This window comes from Amblyomma americanum, chromosome 3, assembly GCF_052857255.1.
Source record: "Amblyomma americanum isolate KBUSLIRL-KWMA chromosome 3, ASM5285725v1, whole genome shotgun sequence".
Lineage (NCBI taxonomy): Eukaryota > Metazoa > Arthropoda > Arachnida > Ixodida > Ixodidae > Amblyomma > Amblyomma americanum.
Genome location: NC_135499.1, coordinates 127,888,236 through 127,906,810, shown reverse-complemented (window position 1 = coordinate 127,906,810; position 18,575 = coordinate 127,888,236). Strand labels below are relative to the sequence as shown.

Sequence of the window (18,575 nt, the reverse complement as noted above, 5' to 3'; positions counted from 1 at the left end):
CACTGAACGGGCCCAAAATGACCGCCACTTTGAACGAAGCCCCGGCGTCCGTTGCATCCGCGCCGGCTATACCGCGCGTCGTAGGCGAAACGTAACAGACCACCCCGCCGGGAGAAGGAGATCCCGATGGTCAGGGGACTGCATCCGCTGTCCGGCCGACCGGCCGTCCCTCGACGTTGCTTGAGCGCAGCGCACAGAGAAGGCCTCGTTCTCAGGTTCAGGATCACACAGGACACTGCAAAGTCACTTCGGGAGAGTTGCCATTTTTGTGCTCGTTCCCAGCAAGCGTTAGAACTACGCCGAAACGCAACCGCTCAGTCAGCAAGCACGAGACAACCCTCACTAAGCTCTGCCAGGCTCTTTCCCCTTTTATACTACTGCCTAGTTCCTTACAGTAGTCAAGCAGCACTCAGAACGCGTCCACAAATTGGAAAATTGCACTAGAAAGCACATAATCACTTTGAAACACTAAACAAAAGCAATATGTTAAAAATCCTGCCTCAGGAAGAAAACATCAGTAACAAACAACTTTGAGGCGGATTCCTACGTTAGGGGCTTCGACTTAAGCCATCGGCGTTACCGTTGAGACTCCCCTTTTTGTAACGCACCTCAAAGGAATATTGTTGCAAAGCGAGGCTCCAGCGCAGGAGGCGGCCATTTTTGGGAGAGATGGTCTGCAGCCATTGGAGAGGGCAGTGATCCGTCTCAATGATAAACCTCGAGCCGGCTAGGTAGCATGACAATTTCTGAACGGCCCACACGAGACACGCACACTCTTTCTCGGTGGCGCTGTACGCCTGCTCACGACAGGTCAGCTTACGACTAGCATACAGGACGGGGTGTTCCACTTCTCCATTGTCCCTTTGGCACAGTACAACGCCCATGCCTCGCTCACTAGCATCGCACTGAACAACGAACCCCTTTGTGTAGTCTGGCGATCGTAGCACAGGCTGGCTTGTTAGGGCGCTCTTTAGGGCGCTAAAAGCTCTTTCCTTTGTCTCGCCCCAAACGACTGTTTGGGGCTCTGTTTTTCTTAGAGCATCCGTCAGGGGAGCCGCGATATCGGAGTACCTGGGGATGTACCTCTGATAGTAGCCGGCGACACCTAAGAACGACCGAATATCGGTCTTCGTGCGCGGTTGCGGGAAGTCTCGCACAGCGGCCACCTTTATTTCAGAGGGGCGGCGACGACCCTGTCCAATCACGTGACCGAGGTATACAACCTCGGCCTGTGCTAATTGGCACTTGGGAGCCTTGACTGTCAAACCCGCTTCGCGCAGGCGGGTTAGCACTGCCCGCAAGTGTGCCATATGCTCAGACCAGGATGCGGAGAATATCGCTACGTCGTCTAAATACGGTAAAGCGAATTCTTCCTGTCCCCGCAACACTTTGTCCATGAGGCTTGAAAAGCAGTATGGCGCGTTCGTCAAACCAAAACTCAAAACTTTAGGACGGAATGTTCCCATTGGTGAAATGAACGCCGCATACCTACTAGCCTCTTCTGTAAGTGGAACCTGCCAATAACCCCTGACAAGATCTAGGGTGGAAATAAACTGAGCGCTACTAACTTTCTCAAGGCGCTCCTCGATGTTAGGGATCGGATAAATTTGATCCTTAGTGATGGAATTAAGCCTGCGGTAGTCGACGCAAGGACGAGGTTCCTTGCCCGGTACCTCAACTAAAATCAAAGGGGAGGTATAATCATTCTCACCCGCCTCAATAACACCGAGCTGTAGCATTTTCTTTACCTCAGCCTCCATAATATCGCGCTGGCGGGGTGACACCCGGTACGCCTTGGATCGTACTGGCTCTGGGGAGGTAAGTTCTATATCATGAGTAAGGACAGAAGTCCTACCAGGCCTCTCAGAGAACTGACCTTGAAACTCTTGTAAGAGTTGGTGTAGTTCGGTTTTCTGCTCAGCTGACAGCGGTGCTTTAATGATTAAGTCACTAATGACCTGATCAGTGTCTTCCCTGTTCGTCACTGAGCCTAGTCCCGGAAGCTCGACCGGAAGCTCTTCTAACTTTCCCGTGTCGGGCATTTCCTCTCCAGTACCTGGTGCCTTCAACGCTACAGGCTCAATTTTATCCAGTTCTGACGTGCTCGGAATATCAGCTTGCTGCGCCTCCGACCCTTTTTCATTGTTCGACAACGTCGGCCCCGCAACTACCGCCTTTGCAGCGAGCTCCCGAACTCTCGATCTGGTTAAGGCCTGAACGCTAGCCTCACCAAACAAAAGCCCCTTCTCGCGCAGGAGGTGATCGGACCTGTTCGAAAATAGGTACGGGTACTGGGGGGGCAGCATAGATGACACTACGGCCTCCGTCTCAAGTGCTCCGAAAGGTCCTTCAATAAGCACTTTTGCTACGGGTAGACACACGCTATGAGCTTCCACGGCTTGCTTGATCCATGCGCACTCGCCCGTGAACATATCGGGTTCTACGTAAGAGGGGTGAACTACATCTATTGTAGCTGCGGAATCACGAAGCACTCGGCACTCTTTCCCGTTCACGAGGAAGTCTCGCATGTAAGGCTCGAGAAGCTTCATGTTCTCGTCAGTGCTACATAATGACAAACACACGACTTCTCTTTTTGTTTCTGGACACTGCGCCGAAAAGTGACCCGGCTTCTGGCACGTATAACACGCGCGCTTGCCTCCTCTCGAACCGCTTTCTGCGTTCGGCTTCGGCTGCCGCCGTCTCCTTACGTTCGGTCGGACTGCTTTCACTCGCATCCGCACTACGTGTGTCCCCCCTTGCTCTCATGGGTGTGAACTTCGGCCTCTCAGACTTGGAGCCAAATTCACCCTTTTGACCGTCCTTAGCACCGCGAGCCCGACGCGTCACAAACTCCTCGGCTAGCTCGGCGGCTTTAGCCACTGTACTAACGTCTGGCCTATCCAAGACCCAGTACCGCACGTTCTCAGGTAACCGACTATAAAACTGTTCCAGCCCGAAACACTGCAGAATTTTCTCGTGGTCACCAAACGCTTTCTCTTCTTTGAGCCACTCCTGCATGTTTGACATAAGCCTGTAGGCAAACTCTGTATGTGACTCACTTCTGCCTTTTTCATTTTCCCGAAACTTCCGACGGAACGCCTCCGCTGACAGCCTGTACTTTTTTAGCAGACTCGATTTCACTTGGTCGAAATCCTCTGCCTCCTCTCTCTTCAAGCGAGCGACTACGTCGGCCGCCTCGCCGGGTAACAAAGTGAGCAAGCGCTGTGGCCACGTTTCCCGAGAGAACCCCTGCTTCTCGCACGTTCGCTCAAAGTTAACCAGGAACAAACCAATGTCCTCTCCAAGCTTAAACGGCCGCATCAGGTCAGTCATTTTGAACGATACCCGTTCTCCTGCACCGTGTGCCTGACTTCCATTACGAGCGCGTTCCATCTCTACCTCGAGATGCTTCATTTCCAAAGCGTGTTGACGGTCGCGCTCTTCTTTATGTTCGCGCTCGTCTTTCTCTTTTTGCTCTTTACGTTCGCGCTCGTCTTTCTCTTTTTGCTCCCTCTCCTCAATGGTCTCAAGGCATTCCGACAGCTCGTCATCCTCAGCCTCCAACTCAAGAATAGCCCTTAGCAGTTCCGGTTTTCTGAGTTTGTCTGAGACATCCAGACCCAACTCTCTTGCAAGCTCCAGCAATTTCGGTTTGCGCAACGACTTCAAATCCATGGCTGCTCCGAATGCTGCTTTCTCTACTGCCTACTATTGTCTTGCCGCAAACTAACCCGGCAGCAACGACAACCACAATTACCAGCTCTGTTTCTGACACTAACAAAAGCCTGGCAAAACTCAGAAGAAGAAAGTCCCGCACTCACCAAACCTCGCAGCCAAGAATTCAGCGCAGTCGTTCCGCTGCAGGCAACCAGTCATCACACAGGGCTCGTTGCACTGCTCCCGGGTGGTCGTTGTGCTGCTCAGCATACAGTCGACCGCATATCTTCGCTGCTGGCCTCCGTTGTCGGGATCCCACCGCTGGCAACCAGTTGTTGCAAATGGGTTGCAAGCCCCAAGGGTAGCGTTGGCCTGGCGGCCTGGGGCACAGCTGGGAACATCCGAAGGTCCCGGCAAAGGATGAGTCGACTGGCAACAGAACAACTTGTTTATTCTGGCATCGCAAAAGAGCAGCCGGTCAGGGCGACCACGTTACTCGAAGGAAGAAATCGAAGTCTCTCTGGCGTCCGGGGCAGCGGCTTTTATACCTTCGGAGTCGAGGGCGAGAAGGAACGGCTTGGGATGAGTCGCCCGATACGGCGACGCTCGTTCATGTTCAGACGTGACGTGCGCGTCCGCCGGGCCGGCGCCGGTCAGACCTCCTCGCCTCCCAGTTGGGGAGCTTCTCTCCCCGGCTGCCGCGCTTTGACAAGCGTGGGCACCAACATGCACACACACACACGCACACACGACGACACGTGGCATTGAAACCTGCCTGGACGCGCTTGGCGGGAGGCGTTACGGCAGCACTGAACGGGCCCAAAATGACCGCCACTTTGAACGAAGCCCCGGCGTCCGTTGCATCCGCGCCGGCTATACCGCGCGTCGTAGGCGAAACGTAACAAGATGTCCATAACAAGAGTTGTATCAAAAAATGAGAATTTGGCTGCCAAATTCCGCGGAAAATGCTTGTATTGGCAGTTTTTCGTGGAATTGCGGGAAACTAGGGGACTTAATAACTTGAAGCAAAGTGGCCGTGCTCAACCCAGAGCGATCGCTGTGACCGGAGGCTGTTTTGCTCATCCTTGCTTTCTGTAACCAAGTTCCTTCAATCGGAGCCTGATTGTGAGTGATGTAGGAATGCAGTCATCTGCCAATTTTTAGGTCTTGCAGGCTTTGTCGAAGTTTAAAAAAAAGCAGGCTAAAGTGATATTGAAGAAAAAAAACAACTGAAATGGACATTTCTTAACATTCTCTTGTCGAAGAATCAACAGGGGAGAATACAAAATTGACCATACAGCAAGCAACAATAAACAAGGAAGAAGGGTAAAGAATGACTCGGAGGAATGTGGAAAGACAAGAAAGAGGGGAGCAAAGAAATAAGAAAGCACCTGGGAGAAAGTGATGACTAAGTGAACTTAACCAGAAGAGGTAGACACAAAGAATAGCTGATAAGGAAGGGGAGGGGACAGAGATGTTAGTATTAGAGGTGAGAAGGGGGAAAAAACTTAGAGGAAAAAATGTGAGGACCACGTGCTGCAGAGAGAAAGAAAACACCCAAAGAAAACGCAGGGGAAGGATTAGAAAGAGAAAAAAAAGAAAAGGCATTTTGCACTGGAAAATTTTAACTAATGTTAACAGTAGGAAATTTAACTCATTTTTCTTTGTTATAATTAAATAAGTTCAGCCGGATTTTAAAAAATATGCAGATGCTGTCAAGACGACTGCCTACAACCGTGCACCATTAAAATCTTCGTGTGCATGTTGCCATTTTTCAAACTGTGGCATAGATTAGTTGAAACACCCTTTTTACCTCTCTTACTGTTGAGTTTCTGCTACAAGACACTTGGAAGCTGTTCCAGATTCAATTTTTGCTGGCCACAAAGTCTGCTTCAAAATTCTCTTCACGATTGACATCACTGAGTAAGCTAGGACAGAATTTCTTACTGATATTGGCATGATCCGCAGCAACTCAAACTTTGGTCTAGCCATGCAGTGCCTCGTCCTCCCCATTGTTATCCAGTCACCTGAGCTGCATTCGTCTTTCTCTCTTCGGACACTCTCACTCCTTTGAATCGAGCTGTTATATGCTTGACTTCATGTAAAGAACCGCATACCACAGGCTGCAATACTCCAGACTGTTCTGAGCCGCATACTATTGGTGATTGTCACCAATAGTATGTTTCACCAATTTGTCCCAATGCCGAGAGGAGTGGGCTCCTCAGCACTATGCTCCGTTTCATACATTAGGTGCAATGCTTTCAAAACTAGCACTCTTGTTTGTGCTGCCTACATCTACGATCAGAAAATAGTGCATTCCTTGTGGTGAGCGAAAAATAGTAAAGACTTTTTCTGCAGGCTTATTACATTACACGCTTTCTCATGTCTTATACCACTCGGCCACAAAACGAGCATGGAGTAACACCGCTTTCCTTTATTTTTCATGTTGACTACTTCCGTATCTTTCACAGCGTTGCTCCTATTGTATGAAATGGAGTATAGTGACCCCGCATCCTCTTTCCAACTTCCCCCCCCATTCACCCCTCCGCACCTCTAGTTCGAACAATGAACAACCCACTCCCACTCCTTCTTTCCTTTCCTGCCTAGCCTTAGCTGTGTTGTTATAAAAAATTGTCTGCAAGTATGGTAACATTGCTTTCGAAACGCTAGTACTGTTTCATTCAAGGATGTCATCATGTTACAGGAGCTGCACGCTTGATGCCCAAGCAGTATTTTTCCTCAGATCTTCTTGAGAACGCACTTCACATCACATTCGGTATCAAGACATGGATATATAGTGTGAATTTTTTCACCACCTCTTCAAGGTGGCTAAAGCGACCTTCACCACTAGGCTTATGAGCCGCAAGAAGGAGCAAGTTTTTGAACCTGTTGGGTAAAGCACACTGTGTGCAAGGACAAAGAAGAGGTGGCTATGGATGTGGAAAGACTGTGGTGTGGTGCAGGTTATTCAGGAAGAGAATGTAGCGAAAAAAATGATGGACAATTTAGCACGGTTAGGCCAAATGAAAATGAGGTGCGCTCGCACTTCGGTTGTCACTTCCGTTTCGGTTCGAGACTTGGTTTAGGAGGGCAATGCGATAGCAGCGTGTTCTGCATCTGTTGTGCACAGATGCAAGTTGATGAATATGACGACATTTAAAGCTCCCCGCGAGAGACTGGCAGTTAAACAAGCGGTATGTTCGGCTGTGGTGATGACGTAATGGTCTAATGCAGTGGCCATTGTATCTGATTGTTCACGCTGCCACAGGTTCAAAACCCACTCATGGCCATAGAGTGTTTTGCCATAAAGTGTTTTGCATAGTTGGCCATAAAGCCTGCTTAGAGATTGCTCACAACCCAATGGGCAGGTTGCCACCCGCCAGAGGTTTTGCTCAGTGGGGGATTTAGTGCTGACGCACAAAGTTGAGTGCAGTGCACGAAAGAAAGAAGGGCAAACAGGCACAGGATTGGGCGGCACCATGGAGGAAGAGAAGCTTGGGAGAGTCCCTCGCTATCCGAACTGCACGGCAAAAAAATGTGCCGGAAGTCATATGTTTTCGCAAGGACTACTGAGAGTCTTTGGCCGACAACGCAGCCAATAGTAACGTTGGGCACAGCGGCATTGTCTGCTGCATTGTCTGCTGTGCATGTGCAAGCAATGCCTCTTAAGTAACGCTGATGTATTCGTTGCTTTGTTATTTTAGCGTGCCATCTGTGTTCTTGCTGCGATTGGAATGAATACTTTGAGATAGGGTTATAATCATAATAATATTTCTTTTAAAATCTTCCCCTAGCGTTATGTTTGTGCTAACATGATAAATGGGTTATTTTCCTATTTCTCATCGTTCAACTCTTCCTATTGATAGCTCCAACAACAATAACATCAAAAAAAAGAGAATGTGGCTGCTAACACACAATGCTGCGAAAAAATGCTGAAGTTCACGATTTGCTGCGGAGTCGCGGGAAACTAAATGTTTTCCATCAAGTTGTTTTCAGTTGCCAGTCATATATATCAGTTTATGGATTTCATTTTGTTTCCCATTCTGCATGACCACATTACATGTTACATACTGTTATGCTAGACTAATCAAGCAGTATATATTTCTGTGTGCATTATGCTTTTTATATGATGCGGAGTTCACCTAGTTTTTTTTTTTGTTCAGTTGCAATTTCAGTTGCAAAAAAAATTCCTTACTTTGAAATAATAACAAAATTTGGCTGTATTAAGGCCAAATGAAAAATTTCTGTATGAATAACGCACAGTTGGCTATTTATCCTTTCCTGAAATGTTTTGTTTTTCATACTGAATATACATTTGATGTTTGAAAATTTCAGTATTTGTACACCCCTAATAAAGAGGGTTCTCTTTCTGATGAAAGCCGCGGACGAAACTAAACGTGTTGGCTATCAAGTGTGAACTAGAAATTACGAGTCACTGCTGTCTAAAGTGAAAGGAAGCACAGTGTTTCAACAACTCTTTGTGACAAGGAAAATGGCACTTGCACCCCAAACAACTGCTTTCCTCGTATTAATTAAAGAAATGGTACTTGAACTAGCACCATGCAGCAGCAGCAGGCCATGGCTACAAATGAGGTTAGGATTAGCATTCAGCAACATTCGCATTTAATCTTTCAAGCATGACCTACACTTTCAATGTTCTGTTCCTGGGTTGAGCCCATTCTGCTGCCACCTTGTCCTGAAAGTAGCCTTTCACTCATTTCATGGCCACATGCTATGGTTAAAGTGAGAGGCAAATATTTTTAGAAAGTAGATAGCAAGATGCAGAATAATAATAACTTTACAGCAATGCTTAGTTCTGTTTGTACAGACTGTAATGTCAAATGAGGTAACATGGCTCATTACAGTGAATAAAATTTCTTCAAAATTCTTTCTTCCAAGGGTAGTGGTTGAGCTGCTCTTTCTCTCATGTTGATGTTGCATGTTATCTTGATCTCTTATGGCATTTCTGTAGAAATTTTTGTGTTGCATAGCTGCATTGATTGCTTGTGCTTGTGTTCGGCAGGTACTGACGTCACAGGTGTTCCTAGCAAAAGGTCCAGGTCCGGATCTACCACTGTGTAAGCTTGTATTTTTTATTGTTTTAATTTTGCCAGATGGGCTCGTCTGATAATCGCTTCGCAGATCAAAAGTGACTGCATAATGTTCTGTGTGGTGTGTGAGTACTTCTTTTTTACCCAGCACAGTCTTCCCCTGTAGTGCCGAATGTTGCACCTAGTAACCTTATGTCGTAAATATCTCCTCAGTGTGGGGCTGCCACTCTTCATTCATGTGATGCCCTCATTCAGACCCTTGGTTGCAGTTCTTGAGCCTTTTGCAAAACATCTACTCATGAAACTATGCTGTGACGCTGCCATGCCAGGTTCAGTAGTCGTCCTTCCAGACTTTGCAGTGAAGCACAGTTAGAAACTTGCAATAAAACCCTAGTTATACAACATTTAGGAGACCAAGTGAAATTAATGTGTAATTCATGCATCTTGTAATTGAAAAACTAATACCATAGTTACCTGTGTAATGGATATGCTTGCATAATGTGTTCACTCACTATTCTGGCTATCAAAGTGAAGACCTTTGTGCTTTCTCCCTCGCCTAATGACTGCATCCCTACTTTCCTCCTGTGAGCATTTGTGCTGAATCCTGGTTGTTCAAAATCAACACTGAGCCTTCCACTACGGCATCCCTCAGGGCATTACACACCACACCATATTATTAGATTACACTCTCTGTAAACAATATATGCCCACTGGCAGGACATAACCCGTTAACATATTACTTTATTAGCCATTATTGTGAGGATTTAGCTGATAGCAAAGGCTTTTGTAAAAAAAGAAACCAAGAAAAGTAGTAGAAAAGAAAAATAACCTCACAACGATATTTGAGGTCTCAATAATTAGGTCTGCAAAATGGCATGTTTACTCACTCCATCATAGTGTACACTGGATTTGCAGAAAGATGCTGTGGCCAATGTAGAGAGGCTTTCTTGCAATGTTTTTGTTTTGCAAAGTTTTTGTTTTGCCTGATGCAACACCTCTGACAAGCTGATTACAAAATGCCAGCACCTAAAAGTATACCTTGAGTCTTGTTTACCAGGAGCAGGTGAGTTTGTTGGCTTTGTTCAAGTGTAAGTGACTTGGTCCTGATCAAACATAACTGGCTGTAATCAGATGCAATAAACGAAGGCACAGGACCAGAATCCTTCAAAAGTCTTGGTTGTATAACGAATAAAAAGAAAGCAAGGCAAGCCTGTTTCGAGTTTATCGACACGATGGGCAGAAAGTGATCAGAGGCGTTCGGAGGAGGTGTGTCACAGGTGCAAGGGCCTCCAGTTCACTACGAACAATCCGTGTGACAGTGTCCGCAATGGTAGGGGTATCAGAGGGGGCACATGATGTTAGGCACTGTTCCCCACAGGGCGAGGTTGCTGCTTTGTTAGGAAGCTGAGAAAACTGCTGCGGAATGCGGCAGTTTTGAACTTGCTCGAAGCGACGATATTCCTTGATGATAGTGTCCACAGTAATAGTAGTAGCAGACAAGCAAATGAAAAGCATCGCCATGAAAAGCATGGTTAGTTTGCTCACATCTGATGGGCAGGTTGTGATGACGCCACAAGGTTACGTGACCTAGGTAGGCCATTTAGGTTGCTTCTCTAGGGAATTTTCGCTCAACATTAATGTCGATGGCGCTGAATTTTATGCAGAATGGGAGACTTAACACTGTCACAAAAACTGTCCCAGCTCGTTAGTTAATCTTTTTAAATTTTGTGCCACATCCTGGCCGTGCCGTAAAAATAAAAGATGACATTCGCCAGCATCAGGGTAGAGTCCCACCTGTTCTAGCTGCTGACTCTTTCACATAGGCTTAGCCAGTTGACATTGGTGCTGTTGATGCCGCAAATGGCGTCAAGGTCATGAGGAGGAGCCATGACCAAGAAAGGAACAGCAGGAGTGGTCCATCACTCACCGGATTAAGCCATCGTGGTAGTCCCTGCCTGACAATCACTCCAAAGCTCCATGGTTTGAAGATTATGCCCTATCACCTCCACCAAGTATGTTGCGTGGCCCAAGGCGAGGGAGACACAAGGATGACTAGGGCAAAGCGCACAGGCCGCCAAGAGTACACAGGGCAAAGAGCACACACACCACAGCGACACTTCATTCACATCGTTGTCATTTGTTTTACCCGTTGCAATATACATCAGCTCTTGATAATTTGAACTTGAAAGGGGCCAAAAATTTTGTTCACAAAATGAGAGTCCATTGTATAAGTTAAGTGGCAGGACATCACATGCATTCTTTTTGGATGGGAGGCAGTTCCACAGAATGTCGAAAATGTGTTGATGTCAGTATGGCCTTCATTGTGTTTCACCCGTGCTGCTGTTGTCTTTGCTGTAGTTTCCAGCTCTCTAGTCAAAGGTAAATCTGGCGCACGAACAAGGCCTTCGTTGTACAACAATTGCTGTGCCGTTTTGACAAACATTCCACGCAATCGTCGGAAGTTGCAATGGATGTTATCCAAAGCCCCATATCTGGCCAGAAGTATGTGGTGTTCATGGAGTGTGTCTTCACAATGCAGCTGATCACAGCCGGCAGTTGCAGGCTATGTGGCAGAGGGCACCATTTTGCGATGCCACACTGACCATTTCAATGAATAAATAATTGCAGGGTTTAATGCCCCAACCTATTGGGCTATGAGGGATGCTGTACTGAAGGGCTCTGGATTAATTTAGACCACCCCCCGCAGGGGGGCGCCTGCAGCTTGCATGCAGGCATCGCGACGGTGATTGGCGACACCGCGGGTTCCCGAGCATCCGCAGGGACATCCCCTCAAGGGGATGATGGTGAACTGTGCATCACCATGGACCCGAGCACCCACGCTTCGCCGTGCGCGGCATCGCCGTGTCCGGGGAAAAGGGGATCCTGGTGGTTGAGCCGATGCCGAGCGTTTGGACCTTTAAGGCCCCTCGGCGGAAGCAACACACCACTTTGGCCCCAGCTTCACGTAGACGGCACCTCCGGCCTGACCTGACCGGGGGAATCGGCAGTCACCTTTTCCTATCCTCCACTCTGCCTTTCACTTTCCTATCTCTTTCTCACAACTCTCCTATCTCCTACTCACTTCTTAGTTTTTTTCACTTTTCATAGGCGGCCAGGGTTAACCTCGTGTGGCCAACCACCCTGAGTTGTGTCGGATTTGGTTATAGTTGAGGTGTACAGCTGGCGTGGGCAGGACTTGCGTTCAAGTTCCTGTCCCGTCCCCTTGTTGGACTCCATGGTGGGTGGCTGGCACCACGACTGAAAAACTTCATTTTTTATGGCTCCCCCCCTTTCAAAACCCGATCGCTCTCTCAAGAGGGGGCGGAACGAAGCAGCAGACTTTTTTTCAAAAAAGAAACCGACATTGACGTTCACTAAGTTCTATGTTATCCACAGCGAAAGTAATGAAAAACAAGCAAGAATAATTTCTCCGTTCCTTGTGTCTAAATGCCTAACAGATACCCTGGGCCCTGGCTACAAGGTGTCTAAAATGGCCAGCGGAGACTTATTGTTAGAACTCCTTGACAACACCCAGAACTCGAAAATCGCAAACATTGCATCCATCGGAGAAATACCAGTTTCCATAACAGCGCACCGATCCCTAAACTCAGTCCGTGGTGTCATCTCTGAAAACGACTTCATACACCTAACCGAGAAAGAATTGCTGGAAGGCCTGTCTGACCAAAATGTCACAGATGTGTACAGAATCAAAATCCGGAAAGACAATAAAGAAATAGAGACAAAACACTTGGTTTTAACATTCAATGCAAGTACATTACCAGAAACCATCGATGTAGGATACTTAAAAGTAAATGTCAGGCACTACATTCCAAACCCACGAAGATGCTTCAACTGTCAAAGGTTTGGCCACGGCTCACAGAGCTGCCGCGGCCGCAAAACGTGCGCAAAATGTGCTTCCAAGGATCACGTTTCTGAGGAATGTGACGCAGCCCTGCGCTGCGCTAACTGCGAAGGAGAACATGCTGCATACTCCAGGGCCTGTCCGTCCTGGAAGAAGGAAAAAGAGATTATCACGATAAAAACCAAGGAAAACATTTCATTTAGAGAAGCAAGAAGGCGATTTGCCGTTACCAACCAGTTCTTCTTCACAGCAAAATCCAGCTTTGCTGATGTGGTGCGCAGGGGCGGTGCACCACACAGCACCCCGGTGCCTGCCGAGGCCACTTCCATCGAGCCAATGGCAGGACCATTCACGCCCCAGGCAGGGTCAGCAAAAGCTGCCCTGCCAGTGTCAAAGCAGGGAGCGCCGGTCCATGCGTCGGCATCCCGCAGGACTTCCCCCTACCGGGGGAGGACTGAAACCCACAAACCCGCGGCTTCCCCGCGGTCCTCCAGCGCCTCGCGTGAGGCGATGGATATAACTGCCACTCCGCCTCCACTACAGAGGCGGAACAGCTCTCTTGAGCGGAAAAAAGACAGGCCCCTAATAACGGGCCCACTACTTAAGTAAATCCCCTTTCATTTCCTCTCAAAAACATAAACATGGCTTTTTTAATCCATTGGAATTGTAGAGGACTTATGCGGAATTACAGCGACATAACACATATTTTAGGGTCAATGTTACCCACAGCTTTATGTCTTCAGGAGACCAATCTTGGTCCACAACATGTACATATCCTGAAACATTATAAAACTTTTAGACGCGATCGAGAGCAGGCAAATCGGATATCGGGAGGCGTCGCGATAGTCGTTCAAAGCGGTGTCCCTGCTCAAGAAATTAAACTCAAAACAAAACTTGAGGCGGTTGCAGTCAGTATTGTAAGCTACAAAACACTAACAATCTGTTCCGTATACATTCCTCCACATTTTACGTTAACACTCCATGATCTACAGCAACTGATCAGAGAACTTCCGGAGCCATATCTGTTACTTGGGGATTTTAATGCTCACTCCTCCCTGTGGGGAAGCGAACGCTGTGACGCTAGAGGTCAAATAATCGAAGATTTTATCCTGACGAATAATGTATGTCTTTTAAATACGAAAAAGGCCGCATACTGTTCCCCAACGTCTGGGAAAATGAGCAGTTTAGACCTGTCCTTTTGTTCACCTTCTGTTTTTAGCGATTTTAAGTGGGACGTTTTAGACAACCCGTTTGGGAGTGATCACCTACCAGTTTTTATAAGCCTATCATCCTCACCTGCAGTCATCCCAACCAAACCACGGCGATGGAAGCTACATCTAGCTGATTGGGCGTTGTTTAGAGAAAAGGCCAGATTAGAGGACATTTACTCAGAAACACTTAGCATAGATGAAATCAATGAAATTCTTACAAAGTGTATCATCGATGCTGCACGGCTAGCTATTCCCCTGTCCACAGGCGTGGTACGCCAGAACCACAAGGTATGGTGGACGCGAGAATGTTGGGAAGCCAAAAAACAACAAAATAAGGCCTGGGGTGTATTTCGTACTCACGAAAATCTAATAACTTTCAAAAAGGCAAAAGCTAAAGCCCGATATATACGGCGGAACGCGGAAAAAATGTCTTGGCAAAATTACGAGTCGTCCATAAACAGCTCGGTAACATCAAAAAAACTGTGGGAGCAGGTCAGAAAAGTAAATGGCAGCTATTCCCCATTCACCCTTCCTCTGCTGACGGATCCTGGAATTCAGACAAGTATTAAAGAACAAGCAGACATTTTGGGGCAACATTTTTTTATAGTTTCTAGTTCTTTCCACTATACACAGTCATTCTTAAAATACAAAAACACAACCGAAAAACAGACTCCCTACGGCAGGCAGCACAAACGATCCTTACAATAATTTGATTACACTTCAAGAAATACAGAGAGTACTGTCTATAGGTAAACAAACTGCACCAGGCCCCGACGAAATTCATTATGAAATGCTGTCCCATCTATCTGAGCAATCTGTAGAAGTTCTGTTAAAATTTTTTAACAAAATATGGGTTGTAGGGAAAATACCAGCTGCTTGGAAAAAAGCCATTATTGTTCCATTTCTAAAACCAGGAAAGCCACCAACCTCCCCTAACAGTTACAGGCCTATAACCCTTACAAGCTGTCTTGCCAAATCTTTTGAGAGTGTTATAAATATTAGATTAATGTTTATTCTAGAATCCCGAGAGCTTCTTGATGTCCACCAATGTGGTTTTAAAAAAACATGTTCCACAGTCAACCATTTAGTCCGCCTGGAAAACACAATCCGAGAGGCCTTTATACACAGACAACACTGCCTTTCAGTTTTTTTCGATATGGAGAAGGCATATGACACGACCTGGAGGTTCGGGATTCTTCGCGACCTGGCACAGCTTGGTATCCGCGGGAGGATGCTGAAATATTTGAGCGACTTTTTATCCAACCGTTCTTTCCAAGTTCGTCTCGGCGCAACCCTCTCAAATAATTTTACTCAGGAGAACGGCGTTCCTCAGGGATGCATTTTAAGTACTACATTGTTCATAGTAAAAACGAATTCTTTAACCAGTATAATTCCACAGTCCATTATATACTCGGTCTACGTTGATGACCTTCAAATTACGTGCACATCTTCTAGCCTGGCAACTTGTGAGAGACAACTACAACTCACAATAAACAAATTAGCACTTTGGGCAGACAGTAATGGATTTAGGTTTTCTCCACAGAAAACTGTTGCGGTACTTTTCTCGCTGCAGAGAGGACTGCAGTTTGATCCCACCCTCCACTTGAACGACACCACACTTCCAGTAAAACAAGAACACAAATTTTTAGGCTTAACTTTTGACAAAAAGCTAACGTTTCTACCACATATAAACACCCTAAAAAAGAAAGCCACCCAATCCCTGAATATACTTAAAGTACTCTCACGGAAGCGTTGGGGATCCGATAGGAGGTGCCTATTGCACATCTATCGCTCTCTAGTACGCTCTTCGTTAGACTATGGATCCATAGTGTATGGGTCTGCGAGGCCATCATACCTTAAAAAGCTAGATCCAGTACAAAACCTCGGGTTGCGCCTTTCAACTGGTGCTTACAGAACATCACCCATAAATAGCCTTCACGTAGAAGCAAATGAACCGACCCTCACCAACAGGAGAACAATGCTTACCTGTGCATACGTACTGAAAATAAGGTTGCTACCGAAACATCTTTGTTACACCATAGTTACAAAATGCCCATCCAGAACACTGTTCACCAACAAACCTCAAGCTGTAAAACCATTGCTCCTCCGCTTTGAAGAAATATGCCAAGAAATAAACATACTAGATGCACTCCCTGATGTTGCCCAGAGACCCGATAGGTTGCCACCTTGGTACTTGTTTCCATGTGTATGCGATTTCGCACTGACACACATTAAAAAAAGACATACCCCACTGGAATATATACAGCAAGAGTTTCTTGGAGTAAATGAAAAATACAAGAATTGCACAGATTTCTACACAGATGGATCTAAGACAGCACTCTATGTAGGGAGCGCGATAGTGCAAGGGAAATTGGAAAAAGTAGTCAGGCTGCCTCAGTGCGCTTCAATCTTTACAGCAGAATGCTACGCCATTGCTCTATCTGTAGAACAAATATTGAAGAAAAACATACAGAACAGTGTTATCTACAGTGACTCCCTCAGCGTAATTACAGCAATAAACCCCAGAAATGCAACTGAACCCTTAATAGGAAACATAATACATAATGTAATACGAGCTGATTCACAAGGACATACAATAAAGTTTTGCTGGGTTCCCAGTCACGTGGGCATCAGTGGAAATGAGAGGGCTGATGAAAGCGCCGCACTTGCCCTTAACGCAAAAATAAAACCAGTAAACATACCGCATAAGGACTGCATCAAGTCAGTCCAGAATAAATTGAGAGAAAAATGGCAGGCCTCTTGGGACAACGAGGTTAACAACAAGCTGCACTTTGTAAAACCTGTCCTGGGTGAATGGAAGACCTGTAGGCACCAGGAACGATTTATTGAAGTAATTTTATGTCGTCTCCGCATTGGACATACACACATTACACATAATTTCTTACTAACGAAACAAGACAAACCTCGTTGTGCAAGATGTGGAGACGAACTAACAATAAACCATATTTTATTCTCTTGTGCAAAACTCGAAAAACTAAGGAATAAGCACTTTACGAAGTTTTATGATGAATACATTCCTTTACTCCCAGCGCTGCTTTTAGGCGAAAATGCCATTGTTAACATATCTTCCGTTTTTAGCTTTTTAAAAGAAGCAGATGTTCTTCAGAAACTGTAAACTTTGATCCACAGCTTTGCTTTAAAATATGATGCATTTCACCCATTTTCTCATTCCATGAGAAGAGGGCTGAGGTGGTTATTTGAATGGTTGGGAGCCCCAGGATCCTTGCCCAGCCAAGGATGGCTACTGAGGTTATCTGACCTTCTTGAAAGCGTTTATTTTTAGCCATTTATAAAATTTCTTTTTTCTCTTATTACTACCAGAACGAAATAGCAATTTAAGTCCTCTACACAACCATGTTCCCTCCCACCTACAGAAAAGTGTTCATATACCTTGAGCCTGGCGCATGATAGCCTTAGCTGCTTATGTACCATTAAACCCAACACAACACAACACATAATTTAGACCACCTAGGACTCTAACTTGCGCTGACATTGTACAGTGTAGTGGTTATTGTAAAAAAAAAATGGAAAAAATGAAAGAATGCAAAATGATGTGCATTAAGAAAGATATCAGAATCACGGACATGCGCGTTTAGCCACTGTGATGCATGTGATGCATGTCTGCATCATCACATAACCATACGCCATGTATTTTAACACAATGCATGCTTAGCGCATTTACAAGATGAACAGCTAGGGATCTCACGGATCTAATATGATCAGTCAATAGAATATGAGCTTATACTTAAAAACAATGCTCTAAGTGAAGCGAATGAGTAAATTAGCAAACTAAAGTAAATCACAGACATAGGAGTGTTTACGAGCACTTATAGTGGAATAAACGACATGTCCATGCATTCAAGCGGGCGTCTCAGTGGTGCGCTTTTTCCAGAAGTTTTAATCGTGCACCATTTTTACTTTTCCTTTGAGAAAGGGAGGGTGCTTGACCATGAATGAAATGAAGGCTTGCGCCAAGTGAAGCTTGCTGATTTCGATTTGTTAGCTCATCTTATCTGCCGCTCATATCCGATCTCATTGCACTTTGAGCCACGGGAAAAAGTTAAATGAAGTCAGGCTGACTCGACTATGCTTTGTCACACTCTCTGATCGAGCGAACAAAGGTGCACGCAATCGCAAAGCTTTCTAAAGCAGCATGCAGGAATAGGAGGCTTCCCATTTTTAAGCAGGCTGGCATGTGGCCTCGGCCACAGTGGAATGGGAGCGTCGGTCCCCAAAAAACGCTAGCACTCCCCTTAGTGTTTGCGCTGCATAGCATATGCTAGGTAAAAAAGATTTTGATAGGCTAAAAGCATTACCTTTAGTAATGTGTAGTCCCATTCAATGAACGGCTTCTCGAAGTGGCGTTCACACACAAGGCAGACGGAAAGCAGTACCTTCTTGTTAGCCCGATGGTGGGCAACATTGCATTTTCTAAATAATACGGGACACCACGGCACAAAAGCAGTGGAAATTTAGGTCTCTTCCTCATCGGTTTTAAGCCGGGTATAAGATTATTTTCTTCATTTTTATTATAGATCATTGGGTCTGTTGCAAACTGCACTGTGCTTGAGCTGATGGAAATGGACGAAAATAAAGTAGCTGCCATCTTGTACCTTTAGCGCTTCACTGCCAAATAGCCAATATATTCTGCAGCTCTCATGTCTAGTGATAGTCAATGCAAAAAGTAACATTGTAAGCCAAAATTGAAGTGAGTGAAAAGTCAGATTCAATTGCGACAAGAAGCAGATGACCCGCACCTGAGCGTCAGGCGGA

At 46.1% G+C, this 18,575-nt stretch overlaps 1 protein-coding gene across 1 annotated transcript in view; it reads left to right on the top strand.

Moving 5' to 3' along the window:
* Positions 1-18,575, top strand: part of LOC144124899 (uncharacterized) — a 60,697-nt gene that overhangs the window by 21,766 nt on the left and 20,356 nt on the right. Inside the window, exon 7 of the mRNA XM_077657846.1 lies at positions 8,681-8,735. Within this exon, the coding sequence (XP_077513972.1) occupies positions 8,681-8,735 (55 nt within the window). The remainder of the gene's footprint in view (positions 1-8,680; positions 8,736-18,575) is intronic.